Below are 20,051 nucleotides of genomic sequence, written 5' to 3' on the forward strand. Positions count from 1 at the left end.
AAAGAGGCCGGACAATCACTCAGTGGCAGCGGGTTCCAGATACGAGCTAGATGACAGTGTGTCAAAGGCGGGCGACAGACTATCATTGCGTTCAAAAGAATCTTTGGTCTAACCACGTGGAGTGGTCACCTCCAAGGTAAGTACATTACTCTATGACAACTGATACTATCGATAATGCCAAGTTCCGTACATTACAAGTGGGTTAACTCTCCTGGTTATAGACCACTTACCAACTCGCTCCCGATCATGGTAGACACCAAGTGCGCATGGCGCAAGCATCAAAGGAGAGGGGCTCGGAGCCTTGCGTTGCAACTCCCGCCCCATCTCTGCCTGTCTTGCACGGCATCTATGCCAGGACGGGGAGCCATTGGACATTTCAGCAACAGGTGCGAATATCTTCAGACCCGAGGGCACGGCTTTGTAAGCATCACTGCGCCCTAGCTGGTGGCAGTCATTCCGCAATCTCGATGAAGTCCATTGAACGGTTACATGGAAACCGGTTACCATAAGATCGAAGGCGGTCTTCATAACCCAGGTCTCCTTGGGTTCGCGCTGGTGATACAGAGTCCCTCTTTAGTCCAGTCAGCATTATATTTGGCCCGGTAGCCGCTCCCTCAGTATCGTAATCTTCTGCTGGACCAGGTGCAGTCTTCTTTTGGGCTGTCAGACTAAGCCTGCTCGTTTCGACTTGGCTGGGGGCGGACTTCATTATACTCCGACTGAGCTCTTAACCCCGTCTATGTGCGGTTCCGCGAAAGGTAGTGACCAATTATCAGTGTAGCCGTCAAATACAAACCAATCGTCGGCTCCAAGTGATGGCAGGAACGTCGTATCGAGCGTGGATGTCGCATCTGCCGATGTTCTCGATAATGTCTGGGACATGTCTGACTGGAAATCGTTGTGAGGTGGTGAGTCGAAATAAGACTGAGATGCTCCGAGGTTGCGAGAGACCAGCGTCGATAAACGGTTGTGTTTTCCTATTCCTGTGTTTTCTGAGGTCCAATCATCCAGAAGTGCCTGTATCTCGGCTGCATTCTCGTATATGTCGGCGTCGTCCAAACTCGTACTAGAGTCATCCACAACACCTTCCCGAGGCGCTCTCTTGAGGTCTTGAACACTGATGCCCAACTCCTGCAACATTTTCGCCATTGCCACAGGATCGTTTGACAGTCCTCCTTCGACTATTTTACCGATCGCCCGTAAAAGACAGTCTCTCTGGGACTCGACAAGCTGGACGTATGCTGCATTCGGCGGTTTGGGTTCTCTTTTCGATTCCCGGTTTGTTGTGCAAATGACTCCATCTCGTTTGCATTTGTCACATATCTTTCCGGCATTCCATTGGCATCGTGCTTTCTTTAGACGACAACGATCGCAGGCCTTCGGCGTACGCTTAGGATAGTAGCCTGACATCTCTTCTGCTTCGGGAGACAGTCGCTGGCGCTTTCTCTGTGGCGGAGATGCCGATGGGTCGTCCGATACTGGGCTAGCAGGCGGGTTTGAACCCTTGCGTTCAGGGACGATGAAGAACATGGCTAGGGTTTTCGGTGATCTCTGGTCTCTGGTCTCTGAGATGGTCAGTAGAACTTAGGGATAGGAAGGCTCATCAGTTCTACAAGCGTAAGGCTTGACGAGATATATCTCATTCCCGCACAGCAGTGCGCACGGCAGTGTCCGGTTCAGATCATGATCATGATTCCCTTCTGAACGACGTTGGCTGACCTCCGGAAGTCGGTTGAACCCCGATTAGCGTAGCGTGACCTGCGGTGCGGTTCTAAAGAAAATGACGTCGCTCGGGCCAATCAGCGGCCTGCCGGAAAAATAAAAGCCCGCCATCCAGCGACTCTCTGGGCACTTCAGGAACATCTAGCCATGGCCCAGTAACGAGGAGCAAGCAACGGTTTGGGGCCATCACGGCCTTCGCTTTCTATTCTTGACAAAGGCCACTTCCCGTCGGGGACGGTTACTAGCACGCATCAATCTTTTTGCGATCGAGCTTCAACGGCAGTCTCCTTGCATGACATCAATGCTTCCACCCTTCTCACCTAACCTCCAAGCCCCTCGACATTCAGCTCCCTGGACGATTCGACGCATTCAAACAGGTCTCTTTCCATGCGGTTCCCAGTCTAACTATATCCCCGCTGCGGTTCCCCAAAATTTATACCCTGCATTCGGTATCTCTTATCCGAGCGAGCACACGTTGGTAGCTGATGACGACTCATATAGATGATTCTATGTATCATCAGCGCCGATTGATCGTCAGCGATAGGTACTATTGCCGATGATTCGCATTTCCAGTTCCTAGTATCCCATTTCAGGAATTGAGGCTTCTTCACAATGCCACTCGTTGCCTGGGAGAATCGGGCAGCCGCCAAAAGGGCGACCGTGCTGAAAGCGATTCCGTCCAGATGGCACGTGCCTCCTGATCAAATACCCCTGGAACATGATAACTCGGCGGTCATTGACCTGCCAGCCAAGTATTTGTCGGCGGACGAAATCACAATTACCGAAACCCCCCCAATGGACACTTTGGCCCACATGCACGCAGGCATCTGGAGTTGCGAGGATGTTGTGCGTGCTTACTGTCACAGGGCGGCTCTTTGTCATCAATTTGTGAACTGCCTGACGGAAGTGCTATTCGAGGAGGCTGTCCACACTGCGCGCGAGCTGGACCAGTATCGTCGTGAGACAGGCGGTCTGAAGGGCCCACTGCATGGCTTGCCAGTCAGTTTCATGGACCGTTTCCGTGTCGCTGGCACAGAGACAGCCGCCGGCTTTATTTCCTGGCTCGGTCCTAGGGAGACGGACGTCACTGAATCACTAATTGTCCGGCATATGCGGGCGCTGGGCGCCATCCCTTTTTGTAAGACGAACGTGCCTCAGAGCATGATGCTGGCAGAAACAGCGAACAACATACACGGCCGTACCAGTAACCCTTATTCAGGACTATTATCCAGCGGTGGCGCTGCAGGAGGTATGCTGAATGAGCGCGACCCTGGGCGAAAACTTTTGACTCTGACTGTTATCAGGTGAGGGGGCGTTGCTGGCAATGAAAGGCTCCCCTTTCGGCTGGGCTACTGAATTTGCAGGCTCAGCACGTATTCCCGCTGTGTTTGGCAGTCTGTTTAGCCTCAAGGTTTCTTCCGGTCGTCTTCCAACCCTTGGAGTCGCTTCCAGCGAGACAAGCCTGCCTTCGAGGAATTCAACAATCGCCACGATGTCGTGGGATTTCAATTTGCTGCAATACGTCGCAAAGTTATCACTTGGGTCTACGGCATTTGAAGAAGATCCTACCTGGATCGATATGCCGTGGAGAGAAGCAAAAGTCAGAGAGTTGACGCTGAGGCGTCCAACTTTTGCAGTGCTAGAGTGCGATGGTCATATCCAGCCTCAGCCACCGATTCGGCGAGCTCTAAGGTCAATTGTTGAGTGCTTGAGGCGAGCCAACTATCAGGTCATTGAATGGAAACCTCCATCTCATGCAGCACCAGTAGAGACGTACTTCAAGATAATCGGCGCTGATGGTGCGCAGGCAACCAGACAACACATCAAAGCAAGCGGAGAGCCACCCGTTCCTCTCCTGAGAGATTGGTATTTCCACCAACCCACTCAACCATTATCTCTTTCAGAGTATCTGGCCCTTATGAAATCGCTAGAAACGTATCAATCAGGTTATCAGAGGTACTGGAAGTCCACCGGCCAGAGCACTGCGAGCAGACTCCCAGTGGACGGGGTGATCATGCCCGTCTGTGCGGATGCTGCTTGCTGCAAGAACAAAATGACATATTACGGTGAGCAACGGAGGATTAACATTATGAAAGACGCTAATTACAGATACAGGATACAGTGCCATAGTAAACGTACTCGACTTCGTCGCCGTCTCTTTTCCGGCCGGATTCATCGACAGATATCTGGACCCAAAGCCCGATGTCTTCGTCCCACTCAGCAGAGACGATGAATCTGTGAATGATGCATGCATGTCTCCTTCCTTCCCAACTCCAAATTCGCCCGCTAACAGCAGTGTCAGATGATAATTTTGCATTCCATGGAGCTCCCGTGGGTCTTCAATTGATGACTCGCAGGACTGAGGAAGAGAAAGCACTGAAGCTTGTGGAAATCATTCTTCAAACACAAGCATATTCGCCGATGCCCAGCTGAATCGCATGGTGTCCAAAAAGTCGTGTCCAGGGTGCGCTCTGCCCTCGGGATCAAATTGTTGCCGGCTGCCTGGGTCCGCCGGGTGCGCGGGTAGTGAACCAAACCCGGCTTTATCTCGAGGGCCCATCGCTCGTGCGAGAGTAGTCAATCTTGTGCCAGGCGGTGGTGAGATTGCCGCGAAAGTTGAACTGAGCCTCGTAGGATTCTGGTTGAGAATTATAGGTCTCATCGACGGCTTTGACGGCGAACTGCTTTCCAGCGAGGCGCTTGGGCACCACAAACTCCCACTGTTTCCATGACCAAGCTTTGTGGCCTTTCGACTCATCCGGGAGGAGACGCGCTTGTTGCCAGGTCTTCCCGCCATCGGCACTGACGTCGACTCGAACAATCTCTCTCCCTCCTCCACTGAATGCATATCCTTTGACTTGGACGGCATCTTCATCTAAGCCGTATGCCTGCAATGACCTTCGACCATGGCGAGAGCTTCGGGATATATCTCTTATCGATGTGATGGCGCTTTGCACGGGCGTCTCCTGAATGGCGGGTGCAGTCGACCAGTCCACATCCTTGGCACTCTGATTGGGGCCGAAGCATTTATAGTCCCGCCGTTGCCACTGCGAATGACTCTCCTCTTCGGCCAGGATGATCTTCTCGATCCATTTGACACTTCTCGCCGCTGTGTTGCCTGGCACTAGTACTCGCAGGGGGTATCCATGATCAGGCGGCAGGGTTTTGCCATTCATTTCATATGCGAGCATGACATCGCCTCTCGGATCAAGAGCCTTTTCAATGGGGATCGAAGCGCCGTATGCTTCGGCGGCTACAAACTGGACGTGCTTGGCTTCCTCGGAATCGCAGCCATCGACCGGAAATCCTACGTCACGGAGGATGTCCCGCAAACGAACACCGGTCCATTGTGCGTTTGAGATGGCGCCTACATCCCACTGCAGGCCAATCGCAGGTCTTGCTCCGGCAGTCATGTGTTTCCGGCGATTCCCAGAACATTGCAAGGTGGCGGTGATGGTGAATGGCTGAAAGTTGCGCTTGAGGTCACGGAGAGTGTATTCCTTTTCGGTCCCATCGGGAAGCTCAACAGTTAAGGTGTGGGTCTTTTCGTCCAACTCGGGAACCCACAGATGATTGCGCACGTAAAAGGTGTCATTCGGGGTAAGGTATGATTCGAGAGAGTCGGCTGGTGCCTCGGCGTTGCAAGGCTTCTGGGTGTGCTGCAGCAGGCGGGCATTTCGAATAGGATCATTCACAAAGGGATCTTCGACGTCATGTTCTGCGACCTTACCATCGACCAGGTCTCGTGGATCGATCTCGCCAATGAAGTATTCCTCGAGCACATCATACACGTCTTGCTTTTGATGGATGGTGAAAATGTTCCAATATGGATCGATTGAGCAGCCAACCGCATGCAGAATGACGGGACCACCAGGATGAGCTGCTATCCAATCCGTAATGTCAAACACCCGAGTGCCCTTGATGACCCATTTCCGCTCCGAGTCTCTGCCATGTTGCTTCACCTCGTCCAAGCGAATCCACCTCTTGGGCTGCGCAGTCGGCGCTTCAGCATATGCTACTGGCGACCAAGTTATCAGTGAAGCTGCGACGATGGTGCAGCCCACGAGTGTCCACGCAGTTAAATGCGCAGGAGATATTGGGTTCGTCCTACGCGATACCCGATTGGTCCAGCTGAATGACCTATTTCGGCCACAGAATAATAGTCTCGCATCGTCCCTCGGCGTGGGGTGGGAGGAGCCGGGCTGAGGACGCGTCACGAAGGCCGATATTCTGTGGGCGACGTCGCGAAACCGAGGCCCCTTGGGCATGTCGACAAGGCCAAATCGACGATGGATGGCCTGCAAGCCCGCGTCCGGGTTGGCTGTTGTTGTTGCAGAGTGCGTCTACTTTCGATGGCGCAATCCCCCTACGGCCGACATTGCTCAGGGCAGAACGTGCACAAAACTGTAGCAAAAAGGAAAACTGGTTCTGCGAATGGGTATTTGTTGAGGCGACCAATGCCCAACATGGAACGGGAGAGATGAGAAACGTCTGAAGAGGTGTTGGTTGAGACCCCCTTTTCCCCTGCACCGCCAAAGTGCCTCAGCACGGCGGAAGTGCGGACTGCGGGGCAGTGGCGCCCCAGCCTCGTGCAGCCTCGTCGATCTCGGCCAGCATGACCCGGAGCCAAGATTCCACTTCCATCTGTCCATCGACTTCAAATCACCGATCCAACGCGGTGGATGGACCATTTCCCCTCTGGTTACGAGGGAAAAGGAACAAGCAGAGCCACTCGTTTGTCATTATGGAACCAGACGATGGCAGCACCGCCAGCCCAGGCGGATCGGCTGTCGGTCACGTGCCGGCTCAGCACGGCCTCAGCCTTGACCGGCTTTGTTCGAGAGACCGGGAGAGCGGCAGAACTTTGCAAGCCACCCAGCGCCTCCTGCGCTTTTGATTTGTTCGCAGCCCTCAGCGACATCCGGGGGAACACTTCAAGTACCCTGCTCTCCTGCTCTTCGCCAGTCTTCCAGCCGCGTCTCCAACCGTCGGTATACTCTCCACCATTACTCATCTTCATCTAGCTACGTCACCAAGCATTTGCCTCGAACTTTTTGCCGATTTGGGCCCCTTTTGCACTGCCTAAGCAGGGCTGGTCTGTCCTCATATACCTCCCTGGGTTGCCAGCAAGTCGGCCCTCGCAAGCATCCCAGCGCCTCTCCCACAGTCACCAAACATGGATCCCGCCGGAACATACGCCAACTGCCAGGTCGCCCGGGATGATTCCCAAGAGTTCCCTCACGAGTGCCAGACAGGCGAACACCAGACGGCCAAGGACGAGCTGATGGAGAAGTTTGCATCCAAAAATCAGCGTGGATGGAGGAAAGTGGTGCTCAACTTCACCCCGTCATGGTTCGCAGCCACCATGGGGACGGGCATTGCCTCGATCCTCCTGCACCAACTTCCTTACAACGGCGACTGGCTGTACTGGCTTTCGGTCATCATCTTTTGTCTCAACATCGCCCTCTTCTGCATCTTCCTGCTCATCTCCATTCTCCGATACACCATGTTCCCGGGGCTGTTCATGGCCATGATCCGGCACCCCGTCCAGTCCCTCTTTGTCGGCACATTCCCCATGGGGCTCGCGACGATAGTCAATATGGTGGTTTTTGTATGTGTCGAACATTGGGGAGTGTGGGCAACAACTCTGGCCTGGACATTGTGGTGGATTGATGTGGCCATTGCCGTCATCACCTGCATGTGGCTGCCCTTCGTCATTATGCACATCCATCAAAGTGAGCTGTCCAAGATGACGGCGGTTTGGCTCTTGCCGATTGTGGCAACCATTGTCGCGGCGGCATCGGGCGGCATCGTGGCAGAATACCTTCCCAATCCTCAGCATGCCGTTTGGACGGTGGTGGTGTCCTATGTGCTCTGGGGCACGGGTTTCCCTCTCGCCATGGTCGTCCTCGTCATGTACTTCCATCGCCTCACAATTCACCGACTCCCGCCCCGTGAGGTCATCGTCTCGGTCTTTCTTCCACTGGGTCCTCTAGGCCAGGGCAGCTTCGGGCTCATGCAACTTGGAAAAGTCGCTGCACAGGTCTTCCCCAAAACCGAAAACTTTGGCCCAGAGGCCGGGCGCGTCATCTACAGTTTCTCCATTGTCATCGCCCTCGCCATCTGGGGTTATGGGCTCGTGTGGCTGTTCTTCGCGCTGGCCAGTATCACACGGAGCAGATTCCCTTTCAACATGGGATGGTGGGGTTTCACTTTCCCTCTCGGTGTGTTTGCCGTGTCCACGACGACCCTGGCCAAAGAAATCCCCAGCTTGTTCTTCAAAGTCCTCGGCACCATCTTTTCCGTCGCGGTCGTTTTGCTTTGGTTGATTGTCGCCCTGGGCACCCTGAAAGGCGCCGTCACCGGCACCTTGTTCTACGCCCCTTGCGTGGAACAGTACGAGAAACAATTGACCAACGGGCAGAAGCAAAAGGAGAAGAAATTGAACAACCGGCTGCCGTTGAAGCACTGGAGGAAGAAAGACGACGACACAGAGAAGCAGGAGGTCTAGGTCTCGCTTTGGCAAGCTCGAGCGGTGGAGTCCTGGCGCAGAAGTTGGATCGCATTCCTGGGCTGGCTTATTGGATTTAAAGGACTGGTGGAATTTGTTCTATGGGGTGATACGATAAAACCATCGGCTTGGTAGAGTAAAGGTATTGATCTGTGCGATAGTAATAGAATTCATGATCTATTCCTCGATGGCGCCCAAGCCACAACCAGCCAAGTTACTTTCCTCGTCCCTTTGTAGAAGCCCGGGCGCGGGGACCAACCTCTCGCCTCCTCCGCCGTCTTCGGTAAATCGCCCGTCCATCACGGTCCTTAACCGAGCATACCAATTTTAGGTTCAGCGCAGTCAATGAGCATGTTTCTTTCCATCGCGGAGAAACGAAAGGGGGGAGCAGGTTTGTCTTTTCTCCGAGACGCACTGGCTGGTTTCTTAATTTCTTTCCTTCCTATTGATATTGTGGTCCGGCCTTCGAGAAGCTGGAACCGGAACGGACGCAGAGAGTTTTGTGTTGTTGCTCCAAGTTTTACCCATTGATCGACCGAGGCTGCGCGCGCGCCAAATATCGCTGTGCGGGTTTATCTGGAGAAGGACCAACGAGATAACCGAGGACGAAAGAAAGATGGCACCGTGGATCTTCCAGTATGTGCAGGACATGGTTTTCCCGCCGCTCTTTATGGGCGTGAGCATTTCCTGTAAGTTTATCCTCTTTCGCCCCCCCCCTTGGGCACAATGTCTTGCACCATGCAATTGGGACCTGGAAAAGAATTGTCCTGTCGCTCTAAGGGGGTCGGCTCTGGATACAAGCGAGCTGGACTGGACAGGGGCCAGGAACCACAGGCGCAATGAGATTGGAGGATTTCGTCCCAAGATAAAAGCCTTGCAATGATTGCTCACATCTCTCTCTCTTTGGCGCTGTCGCTCCAGATTTCGCCGCCACCCTCCTGAGCAACCCCCTGCTCCCGCTCCGCGACCTGCACGCCTTCAAGGAAAAGGCGTTCGCGCGGCTCTGGCTCAAGTACGGGCCCATGTACGCTGACCAGATCCCCGCGGCCCTCCCGGGCCTGGTGGCGCAGTGCCGCGGGCTGGTGCTCGACGTCGGGCCCGGCTCGGGCGAGCAGGTCAAGCGCTTCACGCACCCGGAGGGCATCACGGCCATCTACGGCGTCGAGCCGGGCGTCAGCATGCACGCGCAGCTGCGGGCCAAGGCCGCGCAGGCCGGGCTCGCGGGCAAGTACCACGTCCTGGCGGCCACGGCGGACCTGGACGCCATCCTCCCGCAGCTGCTCCAGGCCGGGCTGGTGCAGCGCGACCGCACCGCCGCGGCGGACCTGCAGCTCTTCGACGAGGTCGTCTGCGTGCGCGTCCTGTGCGGCGTGCCCGACCAGGCCGCCACCGTCGCGGACCTGTACGCCCTGCTCAAGCCCGGCGGCCGCTTCGTCGTCTGCGAGCACGTCCTCAACACCCGCCACTGGCCCGCCCGCCTCGCCCAGCGCCTGTACATGTTCCTGGGCTGGAAGCAGTTGATGGGCGGCTGCTGCCTGACCAGGACCACCGTCGACACCCTCCTGCAGGTCGCAAACGCCCGCGACGGCGGCTGGGCCGAGGTCAACCTGACCGCGGACGACGAGTACACCCCCGCGATGCACGTCACGGGCGTCTTGATCAAGAAGAAGAAGAAGTAGTAGTCGTGGTGGCCGAAAGCAGACGACGGGGAGTTTCCAAGTATGTAGTATGTAGGTAGATGCGCCGTCCGCGACCCCGGCCGAACGATAGGGCCTGTTCCTTGGTCTAAAACTGGGACCGACGAAAAGTGATCAACAGAAGGAGGATTGTTCGAACCAACCAAGATTCTTCTATTCATTCTACTTTACTACCCTCCCCCTCAGTACCCTCGTCCCCCCCGGTCGCTGAATCAGGGAATCCATCCCATATCTAAGTCTCTGGTGAACTGAACCAACGCCAAGGTACTTTCATCGATATCTAAATGGTAGAAACCCCTCCCCTCCCACTCGTCCTGGGTGGCTAACCCGACTAAGTAGGTATGTGGGTAGGTAGGTAGGTAGGTAGGCAGCTAAACTATCAGCATATCCCCATCATCAGCATCAACATCAACATCATCATCACCATCCTTGATCATGACTCCGTTCCGATTCTCTCTTGCCGGATGACCCTTTTGTATCATCTTGGACGTTATCCTATTCCGGAAGTCGATGGGCCACGGGTATGGGGGCATGGGCGCGGACACCCCCGTTCCGTCTGACTGGACTACTTGTATCTGGAGTGTCTGACAACGGGACGGAGCAGCGCGGTTGACCGTCCTGCGATTCCTTGTACCAAGGACGTCCAAACGTCCTCCTCGAGCGTGGCATGATGCGTGATTTCCCGGTGGCCCGGTTGAAAAGGCCCCCTTGTGGCTTGTTGTTATGTGCGTGGCCCGGTACTTGTGCTTGTAATACAATCCACCCTCCGCGGGTAGTGGTCATACTGGAATCCTCCTCCCCCGAAACCCTCGTGTCTGGCACGACGATGCGTGTTCTCCTCTTGGATTCTAAGATTGACCAAAAACGAAAAACGAAACCCTCCAACCCCGATACTTTTCTGAGGTGACCGGCCTGTTTACTGGCGTGTCATCCCGGTAGTCCCATAGAACCCCCGATTTCCCTCCCCTTTGAGTCATTATCATCATAACATAGCAATACCAGGTAAGAAACACAATATACAAAAGTTGAGCCGGTTTCTGGTTTGTCATGTGCCCAGTTCGAACTCCGACGGCGTCTCCTGACCTTTGTCCTCGAACGTCGCCGGCGACATACTGCTCCGTAGGCAGTCGACTTCTGCTTCAAGAGACGCCAGTCGGCCTCGCAGGTGACTGTTTTCCTGCTTGACGAGTTTCTGCTGTTCGAGGGCTGAGGCGAGGGCCGCCTGCAGTTCGATGACCTTGCCCTGTGTGAGGCAGAAATTCAATTGCCTTCGTTCGCGATGGCGTCGTTGTCTGTTTTGGCCCGGTTAGCATCCCGTGATCTGGCTTAACAGTGTGACCTTTGGTCAAACTCACGCTTGTCGGTTCTGTTCTCTCCTCCGTTCTTTCTTGCGGTCGAGCCTCGTGTCGACTTGTCCCTTGTGAGGCCCGCTGCCATCCAGAGCGTCCAGCGGAGATGCTAGGTGCGACAACTCTCCGGACACAACGGACAGGTCTGCGTCGGGTGGAGGATCGTGGACATCTCCAAAAGGTTCTAACCACCAGGCCGCGTCCTGAAGGGAGGGCATGTGTAGGCTGCCGGACGGTTGCCAGTTGGTGTCTGAGAGGTACTCAGAATTCATCGAAGGCATACTCGAAATCGACGATTGAGATGCATGCCGGTCGATTAGCGTGGGGTGCGGATTCCCATCTCCAACCGAGAGATGAGAGAATCCTTCCATCACTTGGCGTGGTGAAAGTATATAGTGTTGAGAAAGTTGGTTGTCAGAGCGACGGGACTGATTCATTGAAGCCGCTACTAGCTGTCTGGGATTTTGGTGTTGTTGCATCTTCGAGAGAGGAGGTAGCGTCCTCAGCACAAGGTATTTTAGATCTCTCGAGCCGGTTCACTGGCACCGGGTGCTGGCTCCCTTCGCAACGGCCCCCCTAAAAGCAGACGTGTCGAACAACGTCAATCAAGATCCTGTTTTCCGAGTGGAGATACCGCGGTACAACGTTATGGTAACGATCGGCTGACCCTGCAGGTGTATCTGGGTTAAATTTTGCGTTTTCTTTGGTTGAAGGATCGTAGCCCCCTGGTTAGACCGGGCGTGCTTGATACCGATTCATCGGCAGGACTATATACCCTTTCATCGAGGTGTTCCTGGCCAACGCAAAAGGGCAGAGCCAGGGTTGTTTGTGGCCTGCATGGAAGCATTTTCGCATTCGAGACTCTGTCTCCACTCCATGGGAATTAGTCACTTTGCCATCCCACTCGCAGGTGAGTATGTCTAATATTGCGTTGAAATAAGCTCTTAGGGTAACTCCTGCTTGGCATTCGAGAAGACTGGCGATTTTTGCTGTGGCTCGACCAGAATCATCTGCATAAAATTCAGTATCGACAGTGCCAGTTTTGCCAAAGGCCTTGGACCGGCGAGTACTACCCTGCCAGAGCTTGTTTCGCCGTAGCTGGATCAATGGTGGCAAAAAGAGAGATGAGAGCCAGAGGAGCTGCTAGCTTTGGATCACTCTACCTTTCGAGTAAATTCAGGCCACGCAAGCACTTGTTGAGGCTCTGGGTGATAGGTTGGCGGGCGGGCCCTTCCCTCCTTCTCAGCCTAGCCAGAACGGCTGCAGAAAATCGGGAAAAGAACTCGGGAAAAAAGGCTCACTCTGAGCCCGGTGTTCGAAAACGAGGCCATCGTGGATGGAGGAGATTCAAAGGTGTGACAATTTGCAGAAGACAACCAGCAATGCGGTCAAGGATCAACGTTCTACCTTAATCATCAGCCATGCGTGAGAATCGGCACCCTTCGTATGGATTCCAAATGAGGCAGGAGTGCTAACTTGGTCATAGCACGGAAGATGAAAAGGTATTTGAGCGGACAGGGATCCATCGGCCTTGGCCCTTTCAGGGTTCCTCCGCCGCTTTGCGGGTTTTCATTCCATGGGTATTGGAAGGGGTGGGAGACATCAGAGGATGTATCTTTGCGGGAATCCGCACAATTACGTAGTAAGGCTAATATCTTGGCCAGCACTAAATCCCAACGAACCGGCCAGAGAACACTAGCGGTACTAGCGGCACTAGCGGCCACTACAGGGGATTTAGCAGCGGCGCCTTCCGGCGTAGCTGAGTTACTAAGCAGATAGTATGGCTGCGCTGTAGCCGTACGTAATACTTCGACTCCCAGTTCTGGACGCAAGGCTGACCCTCCCGTGCAAGGATGCCGTCGGTATTGCCGAGAGTCCCGTACCCAGTCTCTGCATGCGCGTGGGTGGGTGATTACCGGGGGACTATCAACCTGGATCTCCCAACAGGACGCGGTCAGCGGGCTCTGCAAGCTCAACCTGGGCGCGAGCCTTGAGCGATCTGGATGTCCGCGGCTACGAGCACATCAGACTCCAAAAATTGGAATACACGGAACATCATGGTGGCCAGGCGAAAAGAGGCCATAAACAGCGATAATGACTCGTCTAGATATTTAGTCAGATGGCCAGGCCCTCGTATTCTGGCAATCACGATGTCTAACGGTCCCGGACGCTGAATAGCCTATTAGTGAATGTTGAAGCTATAGGAGGAACAGCGCAATCTTGTCCTCGCTGTTTGCTCCATTTTCGCCGTCTCTTTGGCTCGTATTCATGATTTGAATTGCATCTCGGATACACCCAGTGTTTGGTCATCTCGTAGCCCGGCTGGCAATAGACAACCATTCCACATGTTCGTATAGCTCTGGCCCCATGTTTTAGATCCTCCTGCAGCAGGAACCCTCAAAAGAGACAACGATAATAGCGTGATTGATTAACCGAACTCGTACGGCACGTCTCCATCTTCTCCAGTGAGTGGTATCAGTGATACTGGTACAAATTGCATGACACTGAGTCGGTCAAGGTCAGAGGCCGCGTCGATCACCGCGTTCCAATGCTTGTAGGCTCGCTATTCCGATGCGTTTTCGCGTCTACGTCACTTCGCTCGCGCGCTCGATTCTCCTTCTGCGATTCTCCAGTCGCGGCAACCTTCCGAAGAGCGGACGGCGCTCTGAACAACCCCGCGGATGAGGATGTCAGGCGACAAAGCATTGAGACCCTCTTCATTTTGCTGATGAAGACCCTGGCAGTTCTCAGGGCGCCGACTTATAAAGGCAGGAATTAGTCCCTGTTCGAAAGAGGGTCTCATTTGTTGACCAATAGCGCTTTCTTCCTCAGGTGGAGAATGCATTGAGTCGTTGATGAACATGATAAATCAACTGTTGAGGAGTCTGCAGCACTCTGTCAGCAAAGACGGTACAGGTCAGGTCCAGTGTGCGCGGTTCAGCGATCTCGAGAGCCGAAACTGCGCCACCATTAGTCCAATATGCAGGAAGGTATTACTGGTCGTCACTTGTCCAAGCCTTCCTTGCCCCCAACCTCCAGTGCTGAGAGTGGTGGATGTTGAACAGCGATGTCGCAATCACTTGTCCGGCTTCGTAAGATATGAAACAGTGCTTACCTTCAGATGAGCAGATACCAACACGGTTGAATATGAAGACCAGTCCAAAGTGGTCGTTAGAGAGTTCACTTTCTAGTCCCATGGAGATGAGCCATGCTCGGCAACTATACCAAGTTGATAGAACTCCGCAACACGGACCATTCACTATGAGTTCAGGGACTAGGACCGAGTCTATAAGTACTGGGGTGAGATCTCTGAGGTTGGGTTGGGTAGGTGCTTGTCTGGAGGATATTGCTCGTAGCTCTTACATGCAAGATCCGTATATATCGTTCTGACACGGAAGACAGCATAACTATGCCGAAAACGCTTGGATGAGAACTAGACGCAGTTCACAACTGGCTGCCGATTAGCGAAAGTTTACGCATCCTAGTCGAAACTCCGTGGCTGACTTCCATTACAAGGGTCTCGTCATCGGTGACAAGGTGAGATTGCACACAAGGAGTCCTCGCCGCGCTTTTAAGCATCTAGACAGAACTTCCCACCCCATAGAACGTGGGAGCCACTTGTTTCGGTCACTGCAACAGAGCTCGAGTTGCTGGCTCAGGTGAGAATCGAGGCTTCAGTACCAGAAGGTGATTAAGCTGAAAGCTTCGTCAACAATTTTCGATACTCATTCACACAACGAGTCCAGGCTCTCAAGTTATTACGATAGGCTTCACGCCGCAGCAGATCGCGGACTTGTCTCAAGTGCCAGCGCACCGGGCTAGGAGGATTTTTCGAAAAGCAAAACTCATAGGAGCGTGGATCTTATCCGCAGAAGCATCTTTGCCTTCTCGGTCATTACATTGAAGATTGTATAGGAACAGGAAGGCCAAAGGAGACAGCCAGAAGATTAGAGCAGCCTGCTCTAGCATTCATTGAACAGGCCAGGTCAGGTCAGGTAAAGAGGGATCGAGTGAGGTTCTAGCCTATGAATCAGGTGTCAGTTCATCCAGCTGCGTTATTCTCTTCCTAAGAATAAGGCTGACAACGTCAAACGAGCAAGGAAACCAGGTCTATCAAAGGCACAGCGTTCACTTCTTTCTTAGGGCTATCGGACTACGTCGAGGTCTAACCCCGTTTTCTGCCTTCCTTTTCTCTATGACACATACCTCATCTCTGAGTTGCAACTTTCCAGCAACTTCTACAAAGAGACATGCCACGACTTAACTTCCAAAGCCCCCTCTCCTCTGGTGCCAGGGTAGAACGCAACTGATCCACGAGTTGGCGGTCCAAACGCTACCATGGAACTTGGGGTAGTACACCACAGGTGGCCGATTGACACTACCTCAGTCGTACCTGGCATTATCATCGTGCAGACTTCCTCCCCACCGGAGCGAAACGGTCTCGGCCTTATCTCGCGAGAATCGTAGACATTCTTTCTGTTCCTCTTTGGTTCGTGGACGACAACCTCGGACTCAAGTCTATTCCACTAGCAGGAGCTTCGCGATGGGCTTGCTGAAGCCGACGCTCTTTATTCCGCGCGGTCGTCTGAAGGACACGAGTCTCTCGGAACACCAGAGCTGACGACCGAAGCTAACAGATAGAACTCGCGGCATCATCTCAACGAGCCGATTGGATGGTGAATTGGCAGCATTGAGAGGGTTTTGTTCGAGCTACCCCAAATATGTGGACCGCGAGGATCGAGAAACCTGTACGAAGTGAGTCGGCTGTGACAAGCCAGGTCGGTCAGACGGGGGCCCGCACATCGTTTCCTGGGGACGTTGTGGTAGGGTTTGTCGAAAGGGACTAAATGCCCCCTCGCTCGGAAGTATGTCGGCGAGTCTGCAAATCTCCAAATATCGAACCCAGAGAGAGGCGGGTAGCGGCTTGCATTGCCAGGCTTCCTTCGCAGCAGACAGGACATACAGCTTTTTCCCAAGTCGCAGGTTTGAGTTCCACGCCCCCGTCGCTCCCCTTGGCGCGTTCTAGGCTTCAGGACATCTGGTTAGTTCTGTGCTAAAATGCAACCGAAAAGGAGTCTCAGCCTCGATCCATCTCCAACTGATGGTCAGCTTATACCTTTCGGCCCTGTACGAGCACCGAGCGGGGATACAACAACATGGCACGATTGGCATAGGAGTTTGCCCGCGGCTATGTCATCCCGGGTAAGGACCTGGCAATTCTCCTTCTCGTCAAAGATGGACGATCAGCCAACGAACGCCACCAGCCTTTCTCAAATACTTCAGCTCTAGAAGCATAAGAAGGGAGATTTGTCACGACCCAGAGTCCGTTTGAACATCGAGAACCATTCCCTACAGAAACCAGCCCTGATCGAGTCTTCGCGGGGACAGACCGAGAAATACGAACCATGAAAGATCTACGGGTTATAGTTGTTGGAGCCGGCATAGGCGGCCTTTCTTCGGCGCTGGCTCTCGCCATGGACGGCCACAAGGTCACTGTGCTAGAAGGGGTCAAGGAATTTCTCGAGGTATGAAGCTGAGAAGCCCTTGGATCTTTTGCTCTTTCGACAGACTCATATGTGATGGAACTAGGTTGGTGCCGGGATCCGCGTGCCCCCAAACTCGTCACGCCTGAGCCGGAGCTGGGGCGTTGATTTTGGCAAGATCAAGAAGCAACAGGCCGGTGGGATTCGCTTCCTGGACTGGACCGGCAGGGTGATCAAGGATGTTCCCTACGACGACGTCGAGGCCAAGTACGGCGCGCCGTACTATTTCATCCACCGGGCCGACCTGATCAATCTACTCGTCGACACGGCGTCTCAGCGGGAGAACATCACCCTGAGAATGAACAGCCGAGTCAAGGAGTACGACTTTGACGCCCCCGCAGTGATCCTGGCATCGGGCGAGAGACTCACAGCGGACCTGGTGATCTGTGCCGACGGCATCAAGTCCGCGGTCAGGAACACCATCAACGGTGCGCCCATCGAGCCCCAAGACACCGGCGACGTCGCGTACCGAGTGCTGGTGCCCGCCGAGCCGCTGAAAAACGACCCGGAAACGCGCCACCTGTTCGACGACGCGTGGGCGATGCACTGGCTCGGCCCCGAAGCACACGCGGTTGGCTACCCGTTGCGGGACGGGGAGCTGTACAACATCATCATCGACATCACGCACGCGACGGACGTGGGCAAGCCCATCGGCGACGAAGAGTGGCGGTCCCAGGCCGACAACACCGAGCTGGTGAAGCGCTTCGCTGACTGGTGCGCCCCCGTCCGCAAGCTCTGCGGCCTCACGGGCTCGTATCTCAAGTGGAAGCTGGCCGACTTTGACCACCTGCAACGCTGGGTGCACCCGAGCGGGAAGGTCGCCATCCTCGGCGACGCCTGCCATCCCATGATGCCTTATATGGCGCAGGGCGCCGCGCAGGCGACGGAAGACGCCGCCACCTTGCAAGCTGCCCTGCGCGAGTACGACGACCTCCACGCGGCGCTCAAGGCGTACGAGAGGCAAAGACTGCCGCGGGCCACGCACGTGGCCAAGAACACGCGGATCCTGCAGTCCTGGTGGCACCTCTACGACGGGCCCGACAAGGACCGGCGGGACGAACTGATGCAACACGACAACCTCGAGAATCCCATGTTCTGGGCCAACTCCAGGAGGAAGGACTGGCTGTTCGGACACGACGCGCTGAGACTCCAGACGGAAGACGAAATGAGGCCACCGCCGGCGGCTCCGGCGGCTCCCCAGGGCGCGAGTGTGTACAATGGAGAGATCACGGACACGGAGCTTCGAAGAAAGTTTAGAGCCTTGCGCGAGCGCAGTTAGCAAGATCCCCAGCGAGCATTGGTCACCCAAACAATGAAAAGCTGCGTGAATGAATCCACCTCTTGAACCGTTGATCTCGATGTCAGGGCGAAACGCCGAGCTTCCCTTATCCAACCGTCGCCAATGCTAACATGTGAGATCAGTGAATTCGAACAGACGCATCTAAGGCCACCACGCTTGCTCGCCTGGCTACTCACGTACACCTGCATAGCCTCCTTTCCCTTGTTTCAGCTCGGACCTTGCAACACGCATTGTCAAACCGTTCACTGTCTCGAAGTTGGCCCTGGGAACATCTCAATCTATCAACACGCGGAGGGCGGGCAGGGCCCAGATTCGTGGAAGCGCGCTGTTCGGACCATGTATTGAAGAGATGCAATTGGTACATGGCTATGGAGACTTTCCCAATGGTTCACATTGCGCACACTCACCTGCCCAATCTCCATCCAGATGCTCAGGAAGTCCATCAGATCGTGTGGTGTCGTCGGCAGAAGAATGGCTGGATCCGCCGCCATCCCCCTCGATCTCATGAGGGGTTTTGACCTTTCCTTCCCAGGCCCTTTTCTCCCTATTGCCCCTGAACTTCTCTTGTCATGACTTGTAAGTGTCGCCAGTGAGACGTCCATGACGCATGTTGAAGGGTTTCGCGGACCTGTTGGGAGGTGACACAAAACATCGTGGATTGGCTCTGTGTCCGCTCAATCAAGGGAGCAATAGCTCACGGTCACTGCTGTGCCAGTCAGCCTTGTTTGTTTGTCGCCGTCCTTTCTGGAGTCCGCGTGTGGCCCCTTGTGACATATCTGCACTACATTCCAGAGAGATCTCCAAGCGACAAGCCGCCGGTGGCGGTGTATTTTTGGAACGTGATTCGAGCAGAGAAAGAAACGACCCAAGTCTCGCCCTACAGCTGAGATAGGGAAACCAAAGATGTTGCCGAGCGGACGAAATGGACGGGGAAACGATAGACTGCTCTTATTCATTTCTTCGTCTTCGTTTGTGGCCGAAGGAGACTTCAAAGCCGAACGCTGGGTGATTGTACGGTAAGTGCGTCGAGCGAAACCCGGGCTGCGGACCTCGAACTTTTCTGTAACCTGGAGAGAACCGCCGGGTGACTCTTGTATCCAGGTGTGACCGACAGACTCCAAAGCAAACAGAGTGTGTTCGTGCTTCATTCATCAATCGGCCTCCAGCTGTGTCACTTCGAGGGTCACACCCGCTGCTCCTCGACGACGCAATGCTTGTCCCCGTTTCACAAGGGCCAGGCTTCCGGCGAAGGCAGCAAGCACTCCCCAACCTGCCTCCTCATGAACAGGGCGCTGGTCTCCAAGGTAGCTGGCATAAGAAGATGGGCAACTCTCCGTCCAAACCGAAACACGAGGCGAGAGTCCCCGAGAGACGGTCCCGACGGCGGACAAGCCAGCAGCAGCGAGGGCATCGTCGCTCTCGGGGAGAGTCTCGTTCCTGGAGTGAATCTCATCCATCAGGCCGTTATCAGCGCTCGACAACGTTCTCATCCTCGTCCTCGAAGCCGAACACGTCAGAGGCAACGCAAATGCCCCCAACAGTCTATGAATATCAGTTGCCGAGAACAAGTTCTGTTTCTCCATCTCCCAAGCCGGTGTGCCGGCGTCAGCAAAGCGGATTCCGGCGACGGCGAGATGAGAGCTCACCACTCCGGGATGAGGAGCCAGATGTCAACGATCGGGATTTACCAGCCTCGTTGGGATCGACAGTGCCTCACGTTCCCCTCCCTCCGAACTGGGACCCTCGCTTCTACGCAGGCGTGCCCAGCAAGCCCACCGAGGATTCGCGGGAAAGACCACGCCGCAGACGATTCGACCGACAACATAGATATGAAGAGCGCCACGTCTCCCCTGTGAGACACAGACGCAGCAGAGAGAAGATATACGTTGACCCGCTCGACCCATACTGGCTCGGGGTGCGGGTAACGCT

General features: G+C 54.7%; 7 protein-coding genes across 8 annotated transcripts; 4 read left to right on the top strand and 3 right to left on the bottom strand.

Annotated features, from left to right (window-relative positions):
* Nucleotides 1-96: 96 nt before the first annotated feature.
* Nucleotides 97-1,668, bottom strand: PV07_03587 (uncharacterized protein). The gene has a single exon (XM_016390319.1). The coding sequence runs from the start codon at nucleotides 1,528-1,530 to the stop codon at nucleotides 709-711; it is 822 nt and encodes a 273-aa protein (XP_016252221.1). The 5' UTR covers nucleotides 1,531-1,668; the 3' UTR covers nucleotides 97-708.
* Nucleotides 1,669-1,904: 236 nt separating this feature from the next.
* PV07_03588 (uncharacterized protein) lies at nucleotides 1,905-4,698 on the top strand. Its single transcript, XM_016390320.1, has 4 exons — nucleotides 1,905-2,971; nucleotides 3,027-3,788; nucleotides 3,838-3,972; nucleotides 4,025-4,698. The coding sequence occupies exons 1-4, from the start codon at nucleotides 2,335-2,337 to the stop codon at nucleotides 4,153-4,155; spliced, it is 1,665 nt and encodes a 554-aa protein (XP_016252222.1). The 5' UTR covers nucleotides 1,905-2,334; the 3' UTR covers nucleotides 4,156-4,698.
* On the bottom strand, nucleotides 3,798-6,202 carry PV07_03589 (uncharacterized protein). The gene has a single exon (XM_016390321.1). It carries the CDS (start codon nucleotides 5,988-5,990, stop codon nucleotides 4,266-4,268), a length of 1,725 nt encoding a protein of 574 aa, XP_016252223.1. The 5' UTR covers nucleotides 5,991-6,202; the 3' UTR covers nucleotides 3,798-4,265.
* Nucleotides 6,203-6,557: 355 nt separating this feature from the next.
* PV07_03590 (uncharacterized protein) lies at nucleotides 6,558-8,407 on the top strand. The gene has a single exon (XM_016390322.1). The coding sequence runs from the start codon at nucleotides 6,899-6,901 to the stop codon at nucleotides 8,231-8,233; it is 1,335 nt and encodes a 444-aa protein (XP_016252224.1). The 5' UTR covers nucleotides 6,558-6,898; the 3' UTR covers nucleotides 8,234-8,407.
* Nucleotides 8,408-8,691: 284 nt separating this feature from the next.
* On the top strand, nucleotides 8,692-10,065 carry PV07_03591 (uncharacterized protein). The gene is made up of 2 exons (XM_016390323.1): nucleotides 8,692-8,922; nucleotides 9,155-10,065. The coding sequence occupies exons 1-2, from the start codon at nucleotides 8,850-8,852 to the stop codon at nucleotides 9,910-9,912; spliced, it is 831 nt and encodes a 276-aa protein (XP_016252225.1). The 5' UTR covers nucleotides 8,692-8,849; the 3' UTR covers nucleotides 9,913-10,065.
* A 517-nt stretch (nucleotides 10,066-10,582) lies between these two features.
* On the bottom strand, nucleotides 10,583-12,869 carry PV07_03592. Of its 2 annotated transcripts, XM_016390325.1 has the most exons (3): nucleotides 12,353-12,869; nucleotides 11,286-12,289; nucleotides 10,583-11,222 (listed from the first exon to the last, which is right to left on the bottom strand). In XM_016390325.1, the coding sequence occupies exons 2-3, from the start codon at nucleotides 11,756-11,758 to the stop codon at nucleotides 10,976-10,978; spliced, it is 720 nt and encodes a 239-aa protein (XP_016252227.1). In that variant the 5' UTR covers nucleotides 11,759-12,289; nucleotides 12,353-12,869; the 3' UTR covers nucleotides 10,583-10,975. The 2 variants fall into 2 exon arrangements, with proteins under 2 accessions (XP_016252227.1, XP_016252226.1); XM_016390324.1 differs by having other exon boundaries at nucleotides 11,286-12,869.
* A 3,815-nt stretch (nucleotides 12,870-16,684) lies between these two features.
* Nucleotides 16,685-18,101, top strand: PV07_03593 (uncharacterized protein; the record flags this gene model as incomplete). The annotated part of the gene is made up of 2 exons (XM_016390326.1): nucleotides 16,685-16,804; nucleotides 16,869-18,101. The coding sequence occupies 2 exons, from the start codon at nucleotides 16,685-16,687 to the stop codon at nucleotides 18,099-18,101; spliced, it is 1,353 nt and encodes a 450-aa protein (XP_016252228.1).
* Between the last annotated feature and the right edge of the window lie 1,950 nt (nucleotides 18,102-20,051).

The sequence above is a fragment of the Cladophialophora immunda genome, assembly GCF_000835495.1.
Source record: "Cladophialophora immunda strain CBS 83496 unplaced genomic scaffold supercont1.2, whole genome shotgun sequence".
Taxonomy (NCBI): Eukaryota; Fungi; Ascomycota; class Eurotiomycetes; order Chaetothyriales; family Herpotrichiellaceae; genus Cladophialophora; species Cladophialophora immunda.

Excerpts from the sequence above, each read along its gene's own strand:
- PV07_03587 (XM_016390319.1), bottom strand. The coding sequence starts at position 1,530 with ATGTTCTTCATCGTCCCTGAACGCAAGGGTTCAAACCCGCCTGCTAGC.
- PV07_03588 (XM_016390320.1), top strand. The coding sequence starts at position 2,335 with ATGCCACTCGTTGCCTGGGAGAATCGGGCAGCCGCCAAAAGGGCGACC. Across the intron at positions 2,972-3,026 it reads CAGCGGTGGCGCTGCAGGAG|GTGAGGGGGCGTTGCTGGCA; the intron begins GTATGCTGAATG and ends GACTGTTATCAG. Across the intron at positions 3,973-4,024 it reads TGAATCTGTGAATGATGCAT|ATGATAATTTTGCATTCCAT; the intron begins GCATGTCTCCTT and ends CAGCAGTGTCAG.
- PV07_03589 (XM_016390321.1), bottom strand. The coding sequence starts at position 5,990 with ATGCCCAAGGGGCCTCGGTTTCGCGACGTCGCCCACAGAATATCGGCC.
- PV07_03590 (XM_016390322.1), top strand. The coding sequence starts at position 6,899 with ATGGATCCCGCCGGAACATACGCCAACTGCCAGGTCGCCCGGGATGAT.
- PV07_03591 (XM_016390323.1), top strand. The coding sequence starts at position 8,850 with ATGGCACCGTGGATCTTCCAGTATGTGCAGGACATGGTTTTCCCGCCG. Across the intron at positions 8,923-9,154 it reads TATGGGCGTGAGCATTTCCT|ATTTCGCCGCCACCCTCCTG; the intron begins GTAAGTTTATCC and ends CTGTCGCTCCAG.
- PV07_03592 (XM_016390325.1), bottom strand. The coding sequence starts at position 11,758 with ATGCAACAACACCAAAATCCCAGACAGCTAGTAGCGGCTTCAATGAAT. Across the intron at positions 11,223-11,285 it reads AGAGAACAGAACCGACAAGC|ACAACGACGCCATCGCGAAC; the intron begins GTGAGTTTGACC and ends GGGCCAAAACAG.